Source organism: Melospiza melodia, chromosome 8 (genome assembly GCF_035770615.1).
Source record: "Melospiza melodia melodia isolate bMelMel2 chromosome 8, bMelMel2.pri, whole genome shotgun sequence".
Classification (NCBI taxonomy): Eukaryota; Metazoa; Chordata; class Aves; order Passeriformes; family Passerellidae; genus Melospiza; species Melospiza melodia.
In genome coordinates this window covers 5,986,318-6,011,833 of record NC_086201.1, presented here as the reverse complement: position 1 = coordinate 6,011,833, position 25,516 = coordinate 5,986,318, and the positions used below count along the sequence as shown (strand labels likewise).

The window sequence follows — 25,516 nt, the reverse complement described above, 5'->3', positions numbered from 1 at the left end:
TTTTTCAAGTTTATTCTATAGATTTGGAAGAACACAGGATTTTAAAAGGTATGAACAAGTGTCATAAATAAGCTGCTACTTGAATCAGAGATGTTTCCTCCCCCTCTGCTTTCCTGGCTTCTGCCTTTCACCTTCCTCCAAAAACGTGGCTAAGGTTGTTCCAAGGAAAATAATTACACAAAAAGCACTTTTTCTGTATGAATGCAGGAAAATGCCACTACAGAGTCAATTATTGAATGAAATCAGAAGGCTGGCCCATTCCTAAAGACATTCCTGGCAGCTCTGGTCATTTATCATAGGCGTAATGTCAGGTTTTTCCCCTGAGCAGGACATGCCCAGTCAGGCTCCCCGTGCCATTTGGAGGCTGCAGTGTTTGAGAATTTTGGCATTTAAAGGGTCCAAAGAAAAATTTCCCCTTATCATTCCTTTATAATTAAAAAAAGATAAATTTGTTAGAGTATAAAAGAATGACACTAGAAAATCACATAAAGCTCTGAAATAAACCAGATGGAAATCAGAGTTTTTAATCAAATGGCTGAAGAAGAATGAAATTCTGTTTTAAAGAGGACCCTGCTGGTTCATCCTGTCACTCTGGGTGGAAACTGTCTCTCTACACCTGCCAGGTGTTGGAAAAGGATGGCATTGTATATGCATTTGTCATTACAGCTTGGGTTTTTTGTTCTGGTCTTATTCCTGAAGACTGACTGGAGGACTGCAGTCAGTGTAGAGTGAGGAGCAGAAGCTGGCACAGACTTGGAATGTATTTGGATATTGGATCAGAATGGTATTTTCTGATTTACCTTCCATAGAATGCAAAGAACTATGTAAGGAAGTGAGCAAACAAGCAGCCTTATTCCAGTGCCAAATGGGAAACATTTCCTGGGAAAAGAGCTCCCAGGGCTAGAATTAAACAGGGCATCAGCCCAAGGGAGGAAGAGGAGCAGGAGGGTGGTTGGCAGGGGGAAGGAGGCAGGAATTTCCATCAGAATGGGAAGAAGTCATCCATGAGTGTGGGATGAGTGGTAGCCCCTTTGACTTTTTCTAATCAATTTTTCTTGATTTTTTAATCCAAAATCAATTTAAAATCATCTTGGGTGCACTGGTTGGTTTTCAAAGAAGGAGAACCATCCAGCTGTATCTAGGCTTCCACATTTAAATAGTTAAATTCAGTATAGAAACAACCTAAAAATCAATGGGGAGGGAAGAGCCATTCCTGGCAAAAACACCTTGAGTTAGAGCAAAGCAAGACTGGACTTCATTCCTTGGGCTGACCATTTGTACTCAGTTTTATTTCCTTTCATTTCTCTGAGTGAACTTCCAGAAAATTGATACAATTTTGTAAAGCTTGATGCTGAGAGGCAGGTTAAGCCATGCATGAGACTTCTTGGTAAAATAAATACTCTTATCCTTAAAACTCTAATATTTATCTCATTCTGTCTGACACTTCACTTGCAAGGTTTCTAGAAAAGGTCTCTTTATGTGAGCATTCAGGTGAATTGGATTTATGCCACCTTGTTCTAATCTTTAAATGAACATGTCAAAGGCCTTACAGGGTCTGAGAAAACATTCAGAAAACAGTCTTTTTTACCAATATATTATCTTTCAGCTTAGAATTAAATCACACTGTTGTTTAATCCTATTATTCTGATGAGTTGGAATCATAAGCACTGATATTGGTCTGAATATCACTTTAGACTGATAGGTCTAAACTCAGCTTCAGGATGTGCAAATCAGAATTTGAGGTTGTGAGCATTAAATTCTTGTGTCTAAAAGAAAAAAGAAGTGTTTTTCTTCAAATGATTAATTTTGAAGAAAATGGTGTAATATCAGAAAAAGGAAAGATTACTCATATGTTGGGCATGTTTTTACAAATTCTTTTAAAATCAATTCCATGCATGGAAGCAAAGAAAAACAGACATGAAAAATAAAAATGAGGATAAAACAAACTCAGTAGCTATAAAAATTAATGAAGTCTTGGTAATGCCATGGCAAAGTAAACTCAAACAAGCCTTTGCCTTTTGAAAGACTGCTTTGATATTGATTTATCTAAAGAGACAGCCAAATTCAGCCCATAATGTAATTGAAATGCAATATCATATAATGACTCAGAGGACAGATTTAAGAGTCTTTCTTTGCCTTTCTTTTCCTTCCTCCCCCTGCCCCAAATAAAAAGGTGAGAGAAGTTAATTGAATCTAGAAATCTCTTATGATAAATGAAAATACAGAGAGAGTCAACTTTCCAAATCCATTGTCAGTATCAACTAAACTGGAGCTTGGCAGGGTTTGGGATTGGCTCATTTCTGGGATAAAGAGGATTGGAGATCCATGGGTGCAGGCAGCTCAGGTAAATGTCTCTCCTCCCAGGCAGGAAAGATGCTTTGTGCTTGAGTCTGTGTAGAATAATCTGAGAGCTCTGCTCAGTTTTAGTGAAAGAAGATGAAAAAATTCCAAGGTCTGGACACTGCATCCATAATCCAGAGATGGCAGTGCCCTGAAGGGCATGGAAATGGAGAGAGTCCCCTGTGCTTGGGTTTTACTCACCTGCCTCTGCCTGGCTCCCAATTGCAGTGGGAGTTTTGTGGATTCCCTGCTTGGGTGTCTTTCTCTTTAGACCTCTCTAAAGAGGTCTCCTTGGCCATAAATGTGGGGATTAGATCCTGGTTTGTTACTCCAGGGCTGCTGAAAATCAGCACTCAGTCTAGTTTTAAAGCGCCTGATTGCAACTAAGCATAGTCTCAATGGCTTGCTGAATAAGTGTGGTTTAGATAAAACTCTGAAATGCCTTTCTAAACACAAGATTAACTTTGTGCCCTGGGAGATAAGACCCTGAAAAATCAAAATCACTGGATTTTGGTGCATTGTGGATAACTAAGTCCAGCAGGACGGAGTTACAACCTTGATTTTCTTTCTTTCCTCTTTTTTCCTTTCCCTCAGTTGCCAGACCAGTGGATGGGAAGCTTTGCCAGGGTGCTGCCCCTGCCAGCTCCCAGCTGTGCCAGCTGCCGTGCCGGGCCGAGTGCGCGGTGTCCCCGTGGGCACCGTGGGGTCCCTGCCTGCCCGAGAGCTGCCAGCACCGCCACGGAGGGAGAGGTGAGCAGGAGTGCAGCATTGCAGGGGGACTGCAAAAGCAGGGCTGTCACACTGGACATTGGGGGCCTGATGTGCTTTTTAAAAAAATTAATCTAACACAGGATGAAGCTCTTGGATGTGCGTAGTGGAATCTGACCTTTAAAAGCTTTTTGCCGTAATTCATGTGAGAAGAAAAAGTAAGATTTTTTTCAAGCTGATTCAGGTGCTTTTGTCCTGCACTAAACTTGTGCAGGATGATCTCTTGGGCCAGCAGCTGCCAGGCTGCCCCTCTCTGATCCCCTTGGAAATCCTACTGCATGCCTGGGTTCCAGGGCAGTGTATCAGGATGGAGGTGCATCCCACAGCCCTGAAATCTGGACTCAGGTGGACCCAAGAGGTTGTTCTCATTGTTGTGGATTTGGTTTAAATTCCTGGAAGAAGGATATGCAAATGGAATTCAACCTCCCCTGGATTTTAATTGAAAGCTGTACATGTTTGTTACTGTGACACATTGAGACTCCTCACAGAGCCTTTCCTAAGGCTCTAAGTTGGAAAGATGGTTCTTGGAGTGCATGTCAGGGAATGGATATTATTGTTTGGAAATTAAGCTCTTCTGAAAACTGCTTAAGTATGTGAAATGATTTCAACTGGTCAAAAACTTTCAAACAAGAAGTGAAATAATAAAAAAATAATAATAATTGCAAAAGCATTTAATGTTTAAATTGTTTTGAATAATTTCTTTTTGCTGATTTGAGAACTGTGGAAGTTTGATCTGTTATATTCTCTGCGATGTTTTATTTTTAATTTTATTTTCTGTTTCATGACTGAAGCATTTCCATGAGGCCTCTTCTAATGCTGTATATTTGCCCCTGCTCCAAGACTGTCAGAGGAAAAACCCACATGTATTTTTTTCTGCCTTTTTGTTAGAATTCTGTGTCATTTACATAACAGAACTTGCTGAAAGATACTTGTGTATTAGTTCTGCATTGTATATAGCAACATGACTTTTGGTTTTATTCAGAAGGAGGGAGATTATGTAATCAATTCTATGATTATTTCTGTAACCTTTTTCCTCCACTTTACATTTGAATCTTCCAGTTTAATGGGATGTCATTTCAAAGAGGTCTGATATGTATTATGTATCAGAAAACCTTACGCCTTCATGAAACAGAATACTAATTTCTTAGTAAACTGTTCTGCTGTGTCTCAAAACAAATCCTTTCGTTAGTGGATTCCCAGGCAGAATGGAGATGTCATTTATATCTTCAGTTCCTTAACTGTTCCTCTCTTTATCTTAATGCTGTTATAACATTAATATATGCATTGTTGGTAAATTTCTATATGCTGACGTGTATATTTCTGTCTAATGCTGATGAAAGGGAAAAAGAAATGTGAAAAATGTGAATTTCTGGAATTCTTTGCACACTGTTAGATTTTGCATGCCTGGACACCTACAGTGCTGTCCCAATCAACCCAGTTTGTAAATATTGTTCGCTTGTTTGTCTTTAAATCCCCCAGCTCCAGATGCCTCATATAGTCCTCTCACTACTAGATTATTGCATAAACATTTATTTCTGTTGTCCAGTTAACCCAGCTGTGCTTTTTCCAGGCTTCAGGATGAGGCAGAGGCAGGTGGTGGTGGATCCCGTGGGCGCCCTGGCGGGCTGTCCTCATTTGGTGGAGTCCATCCCGTGCGAGGACGCGCGGTGCCACGAGTGGGAGGTGTCGGAGGGAGCCTGTGTGACCGACCGAGGGCACTGTGGGCCTGGGCACCGTGTCCTCAAGGCTGTCTGCAGGAGCAGGAAAGGTGAGCTGGGCTCTGCTCTTAAAAACCCCGTGGATTTTTGTGCCTCCTAAAATGACGTTTTGTTCCGGAGCAATTGGCGCTTATGTACGATGGCTCCTTACTGAATTTTTTATGAAACTTTTCAGATTTTTGAGTTGGCTGTTATGCTCCTTAAAGCCTGGGGCTGGTAGAACCAAGGATTTTGCCTGGAGCCTTCTGTTCCATTTTATCCTAAAGGGAATGGCTCACCAGTGTGGGTTCTGTATTGTCATTTCTGGCCTTATTACCACAAAAGTGGGATATTTTTACTAAATCAGGGCTCTCACGGAGGTCAGCAGCTCCATGGTCATTTAGAATATCAATCCAGCTCCCAGAACTCTGGTTTTAGCCTGTGGTCTGAATAATTCTCTCATTGGGATAACACTGTTACAGTCACGAGCAGGGATGCTCGGTTGTGCTGCCAGAATTAATAGAGGTCTGAGATGTAAATGAAATTATTGTACTGAGTAATCCTTCCCTTGGCAGCAGTTTGAGACCTGCAGAGTGTTCAGTGTACAAGTTGCTAATAATGAATAAGTACATTTTTATGTGACGTTTACAAACAGCCAGCAAGATGTTATTTCTTGTGTGTGGTTTGAACCTCAGCCAAAAGTTTCATTTCTTGATAAGGTCACTGTTGTCAGATCTTTAGATTCAATTACATGGAGCAAAATTTTGCAGTCCTTAGTCACAGCAAGACTGTGCTATCATCTCAAAAGTGGCAAAACTGTGCAACTTTACAGCCTGATACTGTATCTGAAATGGAGAATTCCTCTTTTACAATTTCAGGGTGATAACAAGTGGTTAATTAGTAAGTGGTTAATATAGTGTGTTGTTTATGAGGCACTAAAACCTGGCAGAAAGAAATAATGGCTGCTTTGTCTGAAGAGCACAGATTCTCTTGAAATATATTTAAATCTGTGTGGTTTTCTTGTCAGTTTGTGAGAATGGGAGGAATAAAAGAAATCTTCAACTGTTACAAAATGACACTGTTAGAATGTCAAGGAGAGCAAAGAGCTCACTCTGAATTTTGCCCGAGTGGTCTCTGCTGGTGTGTGATGATTCCTGTAGGTCCAGGCCAGCAGGATGAGTGCAGGTGGAGGCTGGCATTGCTGAGGAGCACCATGTACATCACACTGCTGAGGCTGTGCCAGCATCCATCTCTGTGCCCCAACTTGTGCTGGGACAGAAAGTGTGTTCCATGGCAGGTGCTCACTGATCTCTGATCAAACTGTTCTCTGTGGCTATGATCCTTCAGAGGCCAGGCCTTTGAAGTGTCTCTCTTTCACTCAATTGTTCAACAAGGTATTGGAAGTCTCACAATAACCTTTTCATTTCAGTTATTCTGTGCATGTTCTAGTTACAAAAAAAAATTTGGTGGGACAGTCTTCCTACCCCAGCCTGAGACAAACATTGTTACTAGATGTGATCAGGGTCCGCTTAAAACTGAGAAGGTTTCACCAGGAAATGTGAAGGGAGGTTACCAGGCAGGTTGGAATCACTGCTTAATATTACTCTGTAGACTTTCTGGAGTCTTGATTGAGTATGAGAGGTCTGGAAGAGTCCTTACAGTTGAAGCTGGAAAAAGAGTCAAATTGTTTCTTTTCTTAATTCACTAACATAGTTGCTTTGTTCATAACCTTATTTATTTCCTTCTGTAATGTTCTTTTACCTAGATTTCCTTTGCAAAAAGTAGTCTGCTTTGTTTTTGGATAGAAGTTGGAGTAAGTGTCAGCTTTGCTTAATGTATTTTACCTGGAGTAGCTGGTTAGTTGGCAGTAGGAGGTCAGAAGGGAATTATGTTAAACTAAGATGTGTCATTTACAGGTGAAATAGCATGAGGCCTTTGTCCATGCTTAGCATTGTACACATGCTCAGTATTCTGTGCAAGCAATGGCCCCGCTGAAAGCTGTGTTGTGTGCTGCTATTTTCATGTACTTAAGCATCATTTGTAGAATTCAGCTCTGAAATCCAGTGATTTATCCAATCATTCTGTCATCCATGCTTGGCATTATTGCTCAGTATTCCTACTGAATGCCTGAAGGGATGAAAAAAAAATCTTTTTGGAACCTGTTAAATGCCAAATCCAGTATATCATCAACTTAACAGTTCATTTGGGCCTGGAGTGTGTTGATTAGGGTACTTTGGGTTGTCTCTGTATCCCTGCCAGCAAGATGCCTTCATTTTCATGTAAATGCCAAACTTTGTGATGTGGTGCTCTCCTCCTGTTGGTGCCGTCTGCTCCCTTCTCTTCATGAGCAGCTTCTGTGCTGTTGATGTCAGCTGTGCTGCAGAAGGGTTTTCCATCAGGCTTCTTGTCCTTCCCTCCCTTCTCCATCCTCAGTGGCTGAACCTGTGTCCTTTGTCACCTGTGCTTTTCTGTGTAACACTGGGCTCTCCATGGCTCAGGCACAGGAGGCCTTTTCCATGTGGAGTCTGTTTTTTCACTTGCCAAAAAGGAGCTTTTGGCCACCACATTTTCCTTCTCCCGTGGACTGTCCCCGGTTCCAGCCCATGCCATGAGAGAGGTGAGTGGGGTGCAGGGGCTAGAGAATCCCTCTCACCAGCTGAAGCCTCACCTTTGAATCCCTTGTGGTGTCCTTTCTTTCCATGGTAAAGAGCCATCATTTCTGGTGAGATTGTTCCACTGGGCTGGGTAACAAACAGCTGCTGGCCTGAGCTGGAGCTTGGGCAACTTGGGAACAAGTCACAGCTGGGTCAAGCTCTGCTTTGTGGGTTTCTCTGAAGGCTTCCCTCTGTGTAAGGGCTTGCATGAAGTTCAATGATGTAACACTTGTGCTCAGCCCAGAGGTACAGAAATGACTTTTTTTGCTTCTTAAATAGGTTAATTTGTAATGGTGAAGTGGCTCCACAGAGCACATACTATGGGCAGCAGGGTTTTATGTAGTAGCTGGAGTCTGTAATTTGTGATTTGCAGTGCTTTAGCGCAGATGAGGAGTAATGAGAAGACAATAGTAATCTCATTACTTTGTCATTATTAGGTGTCTGCTCCCACCTAGGAGTGTCTCTAATCTCTGTTAATAAGTTACTGAATATGTGCAAGATACTCTTAGTGTCTGGTCCATATCCCTTGAGTGCTTCTCTTCTATATCAACAAAAGGCAGTAGTGTAATAAGTCAAATTAAATTAAATACTGTGTAGAAACACAATGTCAAGTAATGCATAGAATAGAAAAAGAGTTCTTTTGTATGCTTCTTATAAATAAATTTTTTATGGATGGTATCTTTTATTTAGCTGGTGAAGGTCAATAATAGATATATTTGGGAAAGTCTGTGAAGCCAAAAGAACAGTATAGGAAAATTGATGATTGTACTAAAAATTGGACTGTGTGTGTCATTGGCTACATTGATCTATACTTCAGATAAAAGAATTTATTTGAAAGCTCTTTTTTTATATTTGCAGACACCTCAGGAATTATTTGTGATTTTACTCAGAGCAGTTGTTTTTGGTTGTTCAACAAGGAATTGAATAATTGCCAATTGCCTTTTTGTAATGTGTTCTTGGGCAGGTAGCTGCAAGTGTCTGACATTTGATTTTGGGCAGCCTTGATTAGCACTGGCAAACATTATTGTGCATTGACCAGATGAAAGGAACTGCCTGAAATCTTTCCCCTTCACAAAACATGAACGTGGTCAAAACTTTTTCATTTTCAAATGCAGCTGTGCAGTAGCCAATGCTTATTGTGTTTCATTTTTTTAAGAGAATGACCAAAATCATCTTTTGCTTCTTTTGTCTTTGTAAGTGGTACAAGCACTTTGAGTGTGGTGGGTCAGGGGGCGTTCAGACAGCAGAGCTTGATTCAGGGTCAGCAGGCAGAACTTCAGTCCAGACAGGAGTACTTGTCCTTCAGAGGGAATTTCACAGTTGTTTGATTTAGGTGCTACAAAATAGATAAACGTGTTGGGTTCAGTCTGATGGAGGAATTCGGGCACTCATTTTATTGGCATTTTCCCATATCTGTTTTAGGCTGCATTGATAACAGAAAATGAGATTGAAGCAAAACAAATGTGGAACCAGACCTTGTTTTTAGAAATGCCTGTTGTGCAGAGCAGTCATTATGGTAGGGAGTACAACCTGAGAACACATACGTAAAAGCAACTATAACAATAAACTCATGAAATAACAAGTCTGACTCATAAAAGTAACAATTCATTTTCCAAGCATTTTATAAATGTTTCTGACGGTGCCATAAGCAAATTCTTGCCTATTAGCAGTGCTCTTGAGTAGGTTGTAAAATGTTATTATTCAGAATCATACCCACAAGTCATCAATCTATTTCAGTGGAATTCCCATGTCATCATTTATTAATTTGCTTTTGCTTGTTCAGATTCCTACCAGAAGAACTATTAGTAGCAGAGAGGATTTCTCTGAGACAGCGAACAGCGTGGTATCTAAGTAATCAAATATATGAAATAAGTCATACCCAAAGGCTTAATTGTTTTAATCAGAAAATTATTAGCTCAACAACAGGGATTAATGCAAAGGTCATGTGATTTTGCTGTATTCAGGCTCTTCTACTCTACTCCTGGTTAACAAATCTAAGCACAGCTCAAAAGCTGCTGAGTATTTGCTTCCCTGTACTTGGGTTTCAGGGTTTCTTTTGTTTGTGGGAGTTAAAATTCATAGAAAGGTTTGAGTTGGAAGGGACTTCAAAGATCATCTCAATCCTCTCTGCCATGGGCAGGGATGCCATGAGTTTGGACAAACAATCCAGACTTGTTATAAATGGTGTCTTCATTTTAAGGACAGTATTTACAGCAGTGCTGAATAATCTCTCTGTTCCTTATGCAGAGTTGAGGCAGTGCCAGGGAGGTGCAGGTGCTGAGGCAGAGGAGCAGAGCCCAGAGGGGCCCAGGATGCTGCTGACTCTCCCCTGTAGCACCTGAAGGGCTGGTCCTGGGGCCTGTCACAAAACCTCCCTCCTCAGCACCTCCTGCCTCACCTGGAGCTCTGAGGCACCCTGGGTGTGTGTGTGCATCCTCCCCAGGCTCAGCTGATAAATGAACAACACCTGGCAGCTCTCAGGACTCACAGCTGGGGGGGTGAACATCCCTGCTATGTTCCATCTGCCACAGGGGCAGCTCAGGAGTAAAACACTGCAGCCAGAGGGGTTCTGGCAGTGCTGCTGAGAGGAGCTTCAGCACAGCACTTCTGGTTTGTTTTCCTGTGCCATCTCTTTGGTTCTAGGCAGTTGGAATCTAGAACCTGGTGCTTGCCAAGAAGATAAGAGGATTTTTGTTTTTCAGTGTTAATAGGTTCACTGAAAAAGTATATTTGGGTTGAAATACATCTGTTTCTGAGTTTCTGTTCCATCTGGCAGTTTTATTTGTAAAACCGGGGAATAGTATTTCAGAGACAAAATGTTTTCTTTCAGCATTTTTTAGATTAAATGATTAATGTTTTGCGGGTTTTTTTGGCAAATGAACTAGTCTTAAACAAAATTAAGAACTCAAAATATTTTTAAAAGAGGTTGTTAGCAAAAGCAAAATATTCCTTTCAGATTAGAACAACATTTTGCCTTACGTTGATTATTTTTCCCTAAATCCTCCCCCAATCTCTCTTCAATCCCACTTTAAACATTAGTTTTAGCTTTCTTTTCCCTTTCCCTTTTTTTTTTCTGTCTCTTTTTTTTTTTTCCCCCTTGGTTCAGTGCCCAAACAGAAATCCATTATTCACACAACTCAATTGCCAGAGCAGACACCGAAATCCTGTTGGAATTGAAGCGAGGAGTAAAGGGAAGTAAGGTAATCAAAGCAGTGTTAGTTTAAGATCCAATATTACATTCTGCCAGGGCTTGACAGTGAAGCTCTGCACTTGGAGAAGCTGAAGACTCTGTGGGGGTAGAATATCAGCAGTGGTGTGCTCAGCTGCCTGCCTGTGCTTCCAGGTCAGTGCCAGTGTGTCCTGTGGTCCCCAAGAGTGTCTGTGATCCCTGCTCTGTGCAGAGCATCCCCACCAGTGAGCCTGAGTCCTGCAGGAGGAAGGGGCTGCAAGGGCACAGGGCAGCTGCCTTTCTTCCTCCTTCAGGGCATGAGAGAAGCAGCCACCTGAGCAGTCCTGTTTTAACAGGAGTCATAGAATCACTTAGGTAGGAAAAGACCTCTTAGAGTCCAATCTCAGCAAAGCCAAGTTCTTCCCTGGGTAGAGTTCATGATTTTTCCTTTTTCAATAGATTGATATAAAGTTAATTTGCAGATTCTGTTTATGCTTCTCAGAGAAAAGATAATACCCTGTTCAATGTACTGAAAATAAGTTCATAATAAGTTCTTTCCTCTTAGTTCCTGAGTGTATCTCACTGTAGCTGTCACTGGAGCAGCTGATCCCAAACTAGTGTGTTTTCCTGACTTTTAGAAATACAGATTCTAAAAGGCAACATGCAAAGGTTTCTAGCAGTTAGGTAAGATCCATATTTCTCATTTAGCAGCCGTGCAGGAAGAAGGATATTGCAGTGTAGTAGCAGGGCTGAGTATTATGAGTGTTTGAGGAATCCTGAAGCAGGATGTGTGAGTTGTTCAGTGGGTTTGGGACCTGTGTTTCTTGTAGTCATTAAGGTTGATGTTCTTTTTGAGCAGGCTGGTTGTTAACGAGCCAGCTGGAGTGGATTTAGTTGCCTCCATCAAGCCTTACCTTCCAGCAGCTGGTACCATGCCAAATATTCGATGTCTCCTGCTGGAAACATTTAAAAACTCAAAATGCAGATTGTGCTCTGCTCTAGGACTGGTGCACAAATACTGTGAGGACAGACACTGCCACGTTCAGGAGAATTTACTGTCTTTGAATCCTCTGCTGAAATTGATGTCTGCAAAAGAAGCAGAAGATCAGCTTCAGGTTGATTTTAAGGTAAGCTGCTGGAAAGTTAGAGCTTTCTCTGCTTAGTCACACTTTAACAGTTTTACTTAATTCAAGATTATAGCAAACATGTGACCTGCCAGCCAAGGAAAAGAGAAATGGAAAAGTCTGTAAGTGATTCTTGTAGTAGCTGTGTGTGTGCAAATAACTGTCCTGCAGGAATATTTCTCTAAAGTACAGGCTGAGATATCTAATGCTGGACAGGTGGAAGGTTGTGGGCTGGAATTGTGAGGTTAAACTCAAGCATGCTCTGATTTATTTTCTGTATCTTTGGTTGCAGATATATTGCATGATTTCCAGCTAAGCTGTGGCTGTGCTTTTTCAAATGCTGGTGGTGTGTCCTGTGTCAGTCACCCAGAAGGCAGCTGCACTTATACCCAGTGGTAATTTTAGCTCCTCATATTTGGCTGATGGAGATGTAGTGGGGTTTATCAGGAATAAAGCCAGCTTTCATCCTTCCTGTGCTGTCACTATAAGGTATTACAGCCACCTGTGAACTTATTTTTTCTTGTTGCTGAATAAGTGTAAGCTTTTGGTCAGTGCAGAATGCCCCCAAATGAATTGCTATGCAAAACCACGATTCTTTGCAGTATCTAGTGCTCCTTTTTGATACCCTCTGTCTCCAAGAGATGTTTTACAAGACTTCAGAGCATTGCTGAAATGGTGAGGGCAAAGGCTGCTTCTTCCCTATGGCTGTTTCAGCAGAGAGGAGCTGGATTTTCAAATACCCAGCTCCCCCTTTGCACTGTGAGGGGGAGCAACTGGTGCTGATGTTTTTTAAAAATTAACCTGAGCTTCAAACACTTGTAGGTTAGGAACAAAGGGTCGAGGTAGCCCTTTCAGAAATGGGAGCTATAACATTAAGAAAAATATAAACATCAGTTAATATGGCAAGATCTGTACTGCCCTTTCTTTTTTAAATGTTAAGGAATAAGTTTGACCTATGTTGATCTGAGCCTTGTGATAAAGGTTACCTAAAGAGCAGGGGGGTGTGTGTGACCTGTAGGTCTGTTACTTTTGTGAAAGTGCTTTGAAGAAACTTCATGGAAGAATTAGCATTTATATACCAGGCTAGTGCATATATATGTAGATTAAAACTTTTTTTTTAATAAGCTGCTTTTAATGTCTTGGGAACCTTTATGGAGTTTGATGCTTTCTAACCTTTTGATTATGAGACTGAAATAAAGTTCTTGTATTGTATTTTGTAATTGCTGAAGTATTTAATTTTTTTTAAGTCTGGAAAAGGAATTGTATAATAGCTTTCTTTGAGTTTGTCCCTATTGTACAAGAAAAACCCAAGTTGTTTCAGTACAAAACTAGAAAAATACCTGTAAGTGCCAACAGGAATTCCTGTTTTCTCAGTGAAATGAAGCATAAAATACCTGCTTGGCTGTTTTCTTGAAACTGAGCAAAACTTCACATACAGGTAGTTCATGTTCTTTTTGGAGGGTTATTGCATTTCTTAGGGAACTCTGATTCAGAAAAACATGTGAGTAAAATGGGATTGTTCTAGAAGGGTGTTAAGAATGTGGATTGATGACAATTCTAAAGTTAACTAAGTGGGTGAAAGAGGAGGGAGGTTGGAAGGATCTGTTTGAAAAGTATTACTAATGACAAAATTCTGCATCTGTGACCCAAATGTGGCTGAAGGCACCGGGAGGAACAGGTGGAAGATGTGACAGTGAGGGTTCATCACATTCATAAACGTTCTGTTTTCTTGGATTAAGTGGGTTCCAAAGGGCATTAAGGATTTCCTGGCTTTTTTGCTGAAGGGTTTCTAAGCTGTAGATATGATAGATGGCAGACCATACTCCTTGACCATGATTTGAGACTTTAGAACTCACAGCTTCTTGGGGAATATGAATAATGGGAATACTTCATGTCATCTTTTTATCCTTCTCATCCCCAGTGGAGTTTCTAAGGCATTTCGGTTACTTTAATAAAAGGTTTCAAAATTTTCTGGTGTGCAGCTAATGGAGAAACTGTATAATGGCAAATTCTGATTTTCTTGGGTTGCCAGGCTGAATCAAACCAGAAAATAGTATTTGGCACATGTGATATTTTTTAGATTCTAATAGAGAGAAAATTGCCCAATTCACATTTCAAAATTATTTTAGCCAATACATTTTTTCCTAAGAGAAATAGTCAGGACAGTATAAAAGGCTTAAATTAAACAGGAGGTCATTAGGGTGAAGAAATGACTGGCTGTATTTTATTGCATTCTGTGTATGAGGTTTAGTGGGATGGAGTGCAAATCCCATGGCATGACTCATGGAAGAAAAAAATGTTTCAAAATAAGCCAGTTAAGTTCTGTATGAAGTAGAAATAAACTGAACCTGATTCTGCAGACAGGAGGCTGGTAGTGAATATCTGTAAGAAGTGGGGCTGGGGGCTGCCCTGCAGCTCAGTCTGCAGGAGGGATTGGGGTGAGGGAGAGGAGGGGTGTGGAGGAGGAAGGGTTGGAGCAGCCAGGGGGTCTCAGTGCTCCCTGTTCTCAGGCAGGAGCTGCACCCTGGTCTGGCTCTGTGCCTTGCTCTGGGTGTCAGCACCAACCTTCTCCCGAGGCTTAAAGAAGGGAACAATTCCAGTAACTTCAATAGACAGCTCCTCACATTGATCTCTGACCACAGCCCTTCAGTGGAGGGAAAAAAGCAGGGATTTTTTGTGTAATTTAATCCTTCCCTGCTGGGTGGCCTACAGAAAGCTTTTTCAGTAGCTGAAACTCCTTCGGTGCTGGACAGGAGCGACTGTGAGAGCCACCTTTGTGCACTAGTTCTGAAGGCTGTTGAGTGGAAATGAAAGATAAGTCTTGTACTTTCTTTGAGTTTTTTTTTATCAAGCTGTTTATGAAGTAGAGCTGATTTAAAAACAATTTAGTCACTTGTTTTGAGGTTAATGGATGCTGGAGGGGAAGGCTCCTGACATAAAATAAGAAGTTTTGACAAACTTTTAATTAAGAATTTGGAACGTGGAAATTTTGGGGTAGTTCTGCACTACTGAGATTGGCTCTGGGGCATATTGGTTGGTCAGGTTTTTAAAGTAAATCTTCCTCTTAATTCTAATTAAGTATTGTAATGCCAGCACTCTTCATTAGGCAGCAGTTTGAGATTAGTCAGGTGGTAGTAATGAAAAGAGAAAAACACATATGAAGTAGTAGAGAAGTTGGAGAGCAGGGAAAACAGCTGTAAGATGTGGCTCCTAAATGTTCTTCAGCATTCCCTTGTTGGCAGATTTCCCACTGAATTCAGTGAGTTCTGTGGGACAGGATTCAATCCTCACACAGTTCCTGCCTTGTGTGGAAATGCAAGTTCAGAGCACCTTGATCACACAACCTCAGCTCTGAAGTTGTGACAAGAAATGATGCTAAGAACAGCTATAAAGAGGGAAAACCCCTTATTACCCCCAAAACTTTGAAGCCAAGCTATTATTTTAAGTGTAGATTACGTTATTGAATTGTTTATCTGTGGATTGAATCTCGTATTTAATAAATGGGAGCTGTTGTGAAGTGCTGGAGTGAATGTGAATTAGTGAGTTGAGAAAGATTAGCTCTGTGAGGAGATTGAGAACAATTTAAAATTCCATTGTGTGGTGTTTTTCTTTCTGTCTGCATGAAGTACGGCTGTAATTGCCTCAAATTAGGTACTGCCTTTGTCTGGGAGAGTTAAACAAGTAACAGGATAAGATATTTCATGGTCCCCTTCTAAATAAACAGCTTGTTCAGTTTGTATCTTTAGGCAGCTTGCAAATGTCAGAGCCAAGTTTGTGGAGAGAACACACACACTATATATATATATATATGAGGTGGAGTTTGGAGTTTCCTTAGAAACAGAATCATCCTGGATTGTTGAGATGCATTTTACAATTTGAAGCCTGGTCTTTCCCTACTGTGTAATTTTAGAGTCACCTTTTGTCATGGTTCTTAAAATAGATGCTTTATTAAAAACTTCCTATGGAGACGTGGACTGTAAGCACGAATTTCCCCAGCTCCTTTTTGACAGCTGAGGTTTATATTTTGCCATCAGTTGCGTGATGGAGTTGTTACCAATGAACCCTCACATTGACCTTGTAATTATCAAGACCAGAAAGAGAAAAAACTGATAAAAATGAGCCACCACACCTCCATGGATTGGGGCAGTAGCACATAGACAATGCTGCTTTTTCCTTTCATATTACTGAGAAGGAAAAAATAACCCCACAAAGTTCTTGGGTTGGTCTTGTGGCCAGTGCTGTCCATGGGGATTCAGGAGTGAGATGGTTATAAAGTGACTTTTCTGGAAGGAGAGAGAATCCTTATCTGGCAAGTGAGCAGGGAATTTTCTGGGTCTGGGTGAGCCCAGGGTGCTTTGCTGGAGGAACAAAGTCACTTCCAGCTGGTGTGAGGTTCACCTGGGGCTGTACCTAGGTTTGCCTCTGCCCTGGGGGTTGTTTCCATTCATTACTGGCACATGTGGTCAGGTCATAAACAACCACAAGGACATAAACAACCACATTGTTTTTGTACTGAAAATGCAGCAGAACTTGAGAGTCCTCATGAACCTGGTCAGTATTGGGCAGTTCTGTAGAAAAGGCTTCAGAACTGGTTGAAGCAGGGAGAAGGTGGACCTTGGCTGCCCATTGTATGTTGTAAAAACCAAAATCCTCTAAGTCCAAATTGCATTTTTTGTTGCCACATGCAGAATTCCCATCACTCTCCTGGCCTGGTTTCAGTGGATTTCCCAAGTTTAATACCAAGTCTGCACTGCTTGTTGTACACTTACTGCTGTGTCAAAGGGGACTAGAGCCAAGGGGGTGTTTTGTTCTGTTTCATGGTGTTTGCAAATACAGCTGAGTGCTTTGGTAAATCTCTTGGAAACTCCAAGTTGGGCAGAGTGCTCTCTGGGCATGCATAGATCTAAGGATTTCACTTTCTTGCCTATCAATAAGTATCTTAAGGCTTTAACTTTTAATGCTATATATGACTGAAGTCCCAAGGAAATAATTCCACTACTGCTGTTCATTTATATCATTGGAGTCGGAATTAATTCAGCCTAGGCTAGGTTTTCTAATACATTATTTATTTAGGCCTTCAAAATGTCTGTGGTGCTGCATGTGGTTGACAGAGCATGTTCTTGTTTGTTAATATTATATGGCATCCCGTTTTCCCAAGACACTTCAATAAATGCATGTCTTTGAATAAAGCTGGAATTTTAACAGGCATTTTTTCCCCTTGTGTTGTAACTGTAGCTTCCCAGATTCTTAGCTCTGATTTCTCTTCTCTACAACCATCTATTTTAAACAGTTCTGGAAAGATCTTCACTTCTTTAATGTTTGTTGTTGGGTATTTTTTTCTTTTTTTTAATGCTTGTTTATTGTTACTGATAGGTAAGGCTTTATAAAGTAACAGTTTGTGTCTTGATTCTAAATATCTAGCCCAACTTCTCCCACTACCCCCAGGCACTAGAAGTGTATAAATACCCTTAAATTCAATTAAAAAATCCCTGACATGAAGGGTGGAGCACTGAGCTCATATTTTCTGACAGCCCACAAAACTTACAAATCAAAAGACACGAGTGCAGTGTAAGTGAGGGTGAAACAAATGGAATACAATACCTGGAAATGAATGAGTCCTGTGAATGAACATTGGCATGTACATCCCCGGCCCCATATGAAGATTAAAGTGACTTGTCTGCTCTAAAATTGCATAATTGCTTCTGTGACTGATTTGGTGCTGCTCCATAATAAGTTGTGAACACTGTATGCTGACCTGGTTAATGGGATGTTTACTAAATGGATATATTTGTGTAGTTTAATAGGAGGATGCTTGGAAAAATTAGCAGGATGAGAAAGAATGGCTGGAGAGGGTAATTTTTCAGCAAGTGCTGGTGTTGTGAAGAGGAAGGCAGAGGCTGCCTTGCCATTGGCATGTGGGGGCTTGGAGGGGGAGGTTGGATGGGACTGGATCCCTGATTTTCATGGAGCATCCTTGCCCTGAATTCCTGTGGGAGTGGCTGCTCCAGCCGGGGTACCCAGGCTGTGCCCCCACTGACGGTGCTGCCAGGTGGGGCTGTGTGTGCCCCTGGGAGCAGCCTCATCTGCTGCCCTAACAGCTTCATTTGCCAAACTCTCTTTCTGGAATTCAGCTGTTTTAAGTGCTATAGACTAAGATAATTATTTCATGAAGTAATATTATCTGCAAATTAACCTTGGATCTCTGTGGAGGTTCAGAAAGAGCGAGATAAGGAGTTTTATCACAAATTGCAGACTTACTGGGTTTAACGTAAAGGCCGTGGCAAGTAATACATTTAAACTGCATTTAAGTAGTAAAGACCAGAATATCAAAGTCTTAAAGCAATAAACATTAAATTATTCAGAAAGTTTTTATATTTTCTTTCTAGTTTATATGTTCTTTTCACACACTGTCATTTAATGAGGTTATATTCTGATTAAAGTAGAAAAATAAAAAAGTAAAATGTTTTATTTCAGTAGATAAAAATGTAGCTTTTAAAATATATCAGCTTGCCCTGTGTAGTCTGAGCTGACTGTACAATTTTCCCTTCGTTCAGCATGGTTGCTAACTAACGGATTTCGGGGGGAAAAGTCCCCCTTATATAGAGTTTCAATTGAAATCCATATTTTAATTTTAAGTGACAACTAATACATTTACTGTAATCCCTTTCAAATATTCTCTGGCAGGGTTCCCAGACATATATTTTTGAAGGTTAAATGGTTTAGGATTTATGTATTGTACTATGTAGGTGTGTTGGCTTTGAGTGTCAAGGTTTTGGTAGCAAGTGAGCTACAGGGGAGGAAGAGAAAATCAGGATTAAAGTGAAGCCTGGAGGGGAGGGAAAGTGTTTTAAGATTTAGGTTTATTTCTCATTATCCTGGTAATTAAATTGATCTCCCTGAGTGGAGTTTGTTCTGCCTGCAACTGGTGAGTGATCCCTCCCTGCCCTTAACTCACCTCATGACCCTTCCCTGATAATCCATGATAATCTCTCCATGCCCAGCTGAGAGGGGCAGTGGCAGAGAGGCCTTAGTGGGCACCTGGTGCCCAGCCAGAGTCAGGAAGTCAGTCTGAACAAGGTACTGAGTTTATAGGGCCCCTTCATTGCCAGACACCAGTTTGTGGCTCAGAAACACCACAGCTGCAGCAGCAAAAGTTCCTCTGGTTAATGACCTGTGTTTTGAGGGGCCCAGGGTGAGGTGCTGGGCTGAAAAACTGCTTTTTGCTGGTTGCAGGGCTCTCTTGGGTATCATTACACAGGGCTGATTCATGTAGTGTGGATGTCCCTTTCTGGCAGCTCAGAATTTTGACTGTCCAGAAACACTTCTTGTTTTTTTTTTTTTTTTTTTTTTTTTAATAGGCTGAAATTGGCACGAATAAGCAGCAGTAATTGAAATAATATTCCACAAGGTTTGCATTTTAGTATGGCAGTGTGAGTAGAATTGGTCCTGCCTTTTCCTCTCCCTGGGGAGCCGTTGTGTGCTCCATGGCTAATGAAGTGGAATGAGCACTGTGATCAATATTTATGGTATCACTCTGGGCACCTGCGCTTCTTCCAACCCTTCTTGCACTGAAAAGCTGGAGTGGAGGTTCCTGACTCGAGCTGTTCATGGCTCACCTGCAGCTTGAGGAGAAGGCTGCAGAGACTGCTCCTGATAGTGTTTCTCATGAGGGTCTCATTCCACCTGCACAGATTTGCTAGTTCTCATTATTGACTGACAGAGGTAGAAACTGATTTTCTTAGTGATGTGCCTTCATGTCTTCCTACTCACCTTTTGGTGTTTGGGTTTTCCCTGTGTTGGGAACAACCACCCTTGGGGTACTATATTTTGCCCCTGACCACACAAATAAGATGACATTTTTTGATTATTTCAATAGAGTTTATAGAGTTCTGCCTATGGCTTTTCCTCTTTTTACATTCCAGTCTGCACTACAGGTTCTGTATCTGCTGGGGACAGTGTTTAATTCCAGCCTGATGCTGTGGAGTATCTACCCTGCACTTTTGCACCTTGCCAATTTGGGAGCTGCTCCCAGCTGTGCCAAAATATCTTCCTGCAGCTGCTTATGAAGTCTGCAGACTACTTTCTGTCCAAATCCTCCCCAACTGCTTTATTTTCTTGTTTCTTGACCTCTTCAGGGCTTTCCCAAAATAATAATATCATCTCTGAACTCTTGGTGGGTTGGTTTGTTGCAAAGTTTGCCCATTCCCTGGCAGTGACAGCAGCTGGAGGCAGTCCAGTGTAATTAGTAAGTATTTTGGAGACTTTGCCTTGGCAGCCCTATTAAATATGTGCAGTGAAAGCAGGATTAGTATGTGGCCTTATCTTTTTTTTTTTTCTCATTAGGGCATCTCGATGATCTGTAAGCTCATTTAATTGGAAATTAGCCATTCTTATTAACACAGGAGATACCCTTTGGTCTAAATACTGACATTGGATAAATGTATATAGTTTCCACTAAGGAGAAAGAAAATGCATCCATATACTCTAGGGTGGAAATTTGCCCTTTTGTGTCCAGTGCAGTTCTCCTGGAAGAGAATTTCATTTTCTAGTAAAGGCAATAAATTTTCACTGCTCAGATAAGTGACTACAGAGGTTCATCATCAGGATTTGAAGAAATAAGCCTCCTAAGAAGATGGATGATGACAAGGGGAGTAAGAGTTGTTATCCAATCATTTGTCATGGTCCAGAACATTAAGATGTATTGGTAAGACCCCAAAGGTGTGTGGAACTTCCTTTTTTCCCATGTGTAATAAGTTACCCTGTGCAGTCAGCCAGTATTGCACTGTCTGAAAACTCATTCTGTTTGCATCTCTTTGTATACACAGCACACAAGTGTTAAAATCCTATATATTGCTGGGAAGTATTCTACACATCATCCAGATGTGGCCCCACAACCACTGAAGAGAGAGGCTGACTTCCTGGGTCCTCACTTTCCTGCCCTTCTCTCCCTCCTCCATCCCACTCCAGTTGTTAACATTTCTGTCTTTCCTCTTTTGCTGTGAGTGTTCTGCTCCAGGCTTTCTCCAGAGACTTTTCCCTCTGATTTTTCTGTGGTTCCCTGCTCTGCAGCCCTTGCAGTTCTTCCCTTGTCTCAAAGCTTCAAAACCAGAGAGCAGCCATGGGGGATTGTGTCAGCTAGTGAAAAACTGGATTAAACATTCATGGCTGTAGGAGTGCTTGTTAGCATATATGTATTAATTCAACATTTCCTGCTGGTTTTCAATATGTTGGGAGGTTGTGTTGCCAATGAGGTGACTTAAAGTCTGTAATGGAATAGGTTCCAACTAACTGCTTGAGACCAAGTAAAAATTTTGTTCTGCTTGTCTGGTTTCAGAGAAAAACCTTTCTCCTTACTTTTTAAAAGGGAGTATTCCTCTCTAAAGCAGACATGGTTAAGACCACCACATTTCTGAGGTTTTTGTTGAATTCTGGATTGGTAGCTGGGATAGCTGATTTTGAAAGTCCACCTTCATATAGGAGAGACAAACCATGGTAGTTTGCTGTGGTGAGCTGCTCCTTGCATTGCTCTTTGGTGCTGGCAATTTGTGCAAAGATGAGGTTTGACTTGTCTTGTCTGGGCTTGTTACACAGAATGGCTCAGTAGCTTAAATTTGATCTGCAATTGAGAGCTGGCACTGCTTGTCTCCAGGAGGAGCCCATGAGTTTGGGAGCCCTTTGCACCATTTCTGGCAGCATGTCTTCAGGTCCTGCAGGCATTCTGCAAGCTGGCCATGGTGGGGAGACCTGTTCCTGTGGGTTGAGGTGTTAAACACCTGGCTGTGTTTCCAGGGAAGCAAAATGTAGCTCTTCTGAGTCCCAGCCACATAGTTACAGCCATAATAATAGCTATCATTTTTGATGCCGCAGTGCCAAATGTAAAGGTTGTTGTTTCTGTTAATGTTTTCAGAGGACTCTGTTCTGCTGCTTTTTCCCTATTTGTGCCTTATCTGTGACTGAACAATTACCAGGAATGTGATGAGGACATGGTATGCAGAAAGTCACCCCCTTGTCTCTCTTGCTGATGGCTCAGAGGAGTGTGCAGTGCTGCTATCTCAGCTGCTAATCAATGGAGCTGGAGCTAATGTGCGCAGTGACCTTTGCAGGAGAGAGGAGCTCTGCCAATATTGCACTTGCAGTTTGACTCAACTCTTACACTTTGTCATCCACTCGACTGCAGGAGCTCCTCCCTCACCTGGATTGCTGGATCAGTGGCTGCTCTATCCACCAGGTTAAGAGATGCCCCAAATTTCCCTTGTGTGTTAGTCCTGATGTTTTCCTTGGCCAGGTGTCATTGCTTTATGGGTGACCCCTGATCCTCCTGGTCTAAATTCCTTTTGTGCTTTGTTGAGTTCAAAGTGATCCTGTATAGCTGTACACTTCACAGTTTGGGGAAGTCAGTGGGATTTTCACTGCTGGAATTAGACAAAATTTACAGCAGCTCATGGGTGTGCAAAGGCTCTTCTCTAGCATTTCCCCTCTCTGCATTTTTATAGTGCTTAGGAGTCTGATGGATGGAGCTCTCAATTATTTAGCATCTATCAAGTTTTTGCTTACAACACCTAAACAAACACTAATATTACATAATTTTTTCTGAATATATAAGGTATAATTTCTGCTACAGCAATTTACAAATGTATGAAAAACACATACTGTTTCTTAACCATCCCTTTTAAGGGAATAGGTTTTGGATTGAAATTTTAAGTATGCATGAAGACAGTAAGATACCATTTGCACCGTTAGGATTTCAATAATGTATGGAATTAGCAGAGCTTTATTATATTTCTGTGCCTGCATGCCCTTCATAGAGTGAAAGTTGTAATAAATATAAGTTCAAAGGTAAAATTTTATTGCTGTGCGTGAGGGGAGAGAAAATAAATTAGAATAATGTAATCATGCTCATATATGTTATGAATTTTGAACAGTGTCTATTAGAAAGTTGGTCAAAATGTGCTTAGCTTTGAAAATACAGATTAACGCTGAAGGTTTTAATATTGTTCTTCCTTATATTCCTATTCCTTGCAAATATAAGTGTAAAATATCTCCTGCCGAAAGCAATTGTCGTGAAACGACACTTTCCTATTTTAATAGCTGAATAATCAGAACAAAAATATTTTCTAAGTTGCAGGGAGGTTATTGCTTTTTTCACACAAAGAAATTTAGTGGTAGAAAACCAAATTTTAGCCGGATATTCTTCGCTTTTTGTGTTTCTATTCTTATATGTGAAAAGCGTGTCCAAATGTCTCCTGACAGCTTTGACACTTCAGGGTGATTAAAAATGGGGTGAGGTGTGCTCATCTGATTCCATTTACTGATTCTGTATTTTCCTTTAATCTGGTAGCAAAGTTAAAATAGCAGCTCTCCAACAGGATCTGGAAAATCTGTTTGGGGAGGATTGGTTGGTATCAATCTGGACCCTTTGGGTTTCTTTTTTATTTTTTTTTTTTTTTGTACTTTGGAGCAAATAAGGACCAGGTCAGCGTGGGAGGGCAGCTGCTGGCACTGAACCCAGCAAACATCAATTGTCTGGGCTCCCACCTCAGCACATGGTCCTTCAGCCCCTCGGAGACAGCCCCACGTTGGGGAAATTTTGACAACAAAGGCAAACCCTTCTCCTGAGTTTTATTTCCTTACATTCCTTTTTGTTGTCCTGTGTCATCTCCCTCTCTTCTCCTTCTGTGAGCTCTGGCTGCACCACGAGGGCGCTACAAAAGCACTGGCAATGACCTTTTTTTGACATTTTTTCATACAGTCTTCAGGTGTTAGCTCTGTCACTCAGTTTGGGAAAACTGAGCAGCTATTGGTGCACACACACCCCCCTATTTTTTAATGTGTTTTGAACAGTTTGGATGCTGAATAATTGGGAAAAACATTGATGGATTTTTTGTTGTGGTTGTTTTTTTGTTGTTTTGTTTTGTTTTCTTCCTGAAAGCAACTGTCACCTTAAAATCTATAGAAACTTTCTGGACAGAGAAAATATCAGGAAACTTTTCTAAATAATCAATTTTAGGTGATAATAAGTGGTTCCTGCCTTTAAATTCTTCTGTTGATGCCATGGTAGCTGAGATGCAAACAGGATGAGGCTGCTGTTCCAATATAATCAGTGAACCAGTTCCAGAGGGTGGAGCAGTTTAGAGACCAAATGCAGTTTAAATGGCACTAGAGGAATGATGCACTACTGTCTGAAAATGCAGGCATTGTTATTAATGATGTAATTAAAGTTCCACCTCATAGGCAAAGTGGAAGCACACAGAAAATATTGTTAATATTGTGTTTCCTATATTTGATTTATCCCCATTTTAAGTACTAAATGAAGTATGCAAAACACAGTGGGAATTAAACACTCTGCCTAAAATTCACAGCTTTATTATGTAAAAATGGTTCAAGCAGAGGTCAGGGTACATTAGCCAGAAGTAACTTAACCCAGCTGAAAAATGTCTAATGCATTTTATATGCACGGCTGCTACTTTGCTAAACCTGGGTGTACAGTGGGAAGTTCTCCTCAAGAACCAAAGGTCATGGCTTGCTGTTTGTGTTGTTTTGGTCAAGAACAGATCTCAGGCATTCATCTAGACCCTTCACTGATGATCATCTGTGGTACTGGGTGTATTTTCTTTATTGCAATTTTTAAAAGCTCAGTTCTGAGATTTGTGGATCAATTAGAGACAAAATTGAAAAAGATAGTAGTAAAAATAAAAATAAAAAATAGCCTGGTATTTGGTCCTGCGGATTCTGAATGTTTCCTGATGGATGGTGGGAGCTCTCAGAGTTGCTTTATGAGCTTAGGCCAGACTCTGCAGCTGAACTAGAACACATTTTTGTGTTAACTGCTTCTAAATGAGCTCTTAGTTTAAAGTAGTTGGCATAAATCTAATTTTAATTTACTGTTTTCATTTTCTTTTGCATTGATCCTCTTTTTTGTAGAGATTCAATTGCAGACTTGGAGAAAGAGGTTTTTTAAAGAGTCCAGATGGTATTTCCAATTATTTATTATCATTAGCATTCACTGTATCTGAAAACAAGACTTTTGCCAACTTAGATCAACCTCATCTGCTGCACTATTGTTTATGAATTTTCAGTGTCCTGTGTTAATGCCAACTCACTTTTGGGGTGGTTTCTGGGGCTACAAGAGAAAAAGGGTCTGCTATTGCCAATATATTACAAATTGCCAGTTTACTTTGGGAATATCACTTGGATAACAATCAGTGATAGGTTTCTCATGCTTATGAGGAAATGAGCAAGGCATGTCATAATTAAGAGTAGCATAATCTGAAGAAAAATCATAATAATCAAACCAGAAGTTTTGCATTTTTCCATGTCTGAACACAAAAGTTTTCTTTTTGGGTTCAGTGGCTGCGTGAGAGCACAATTAATTTTTCCTTTGTAATAAGCCCCTTACAATTTTTTTTCAAGTTTTGACATTGAAAATGGCACCTCAAGTTGTCAAAAATAAAAAGTTTGGAAATTCACAGGTGTGATGCCTTGGGTATAGAATGCCACCTTCCCTTTTTTTTTTTTTTTTTTGAAATTTGAAAATTGAAATTCAGGCTAAAATGCCTGAATTCTTCCACTAAAATTATTCTCCCCAGTACAAAGATGTAAGATGAAATGGATTCTGTACACTATTGGAGTGAACAAGTCCACTTATATTTTTTTTCCTCAAAGTTTTGAAAATATATGTATCTTTTATAATATTTTAATACATTGAAATTATTTGAGTGATTAGTTTCTACAATATTTTGTGTTGTTTAGCATTTGGAACAAAGC

General features: G+C 40.7%; 1 protein-coding gene across 4 annotated transcripts in view; it reads left to right on the top strand.

Annotated features, from left to right (window-relative positions):
- The window catches only part of THSD7B (thrombospondin type 1 domain containing 7B), a 299,473-nt gene that overhangs the window by 129,695 nt on the left and 144,262 nt on the right, over nucleotides 1-25,516 (top strand). For all 4 annotated transcript variants that reach the window (XM_063161589.1, XM_063161588.1, XM_063161586.1 and 1 more), the window contains 2 exons: nucleotides 2,935-3,090; nucleotides 4,679-4,876. In XM_063161589.1, coding sequence (XP_063017659.1) covers nucleotides 2,935-3,090; nucleotides 4,679-4,876 — 354 coding nt within the window. The remainder of the gene's footprint in view (nucleotides 1-2,934; nucleotides 3,091-4,678; nucleotides 4,877-25,516) is intronic.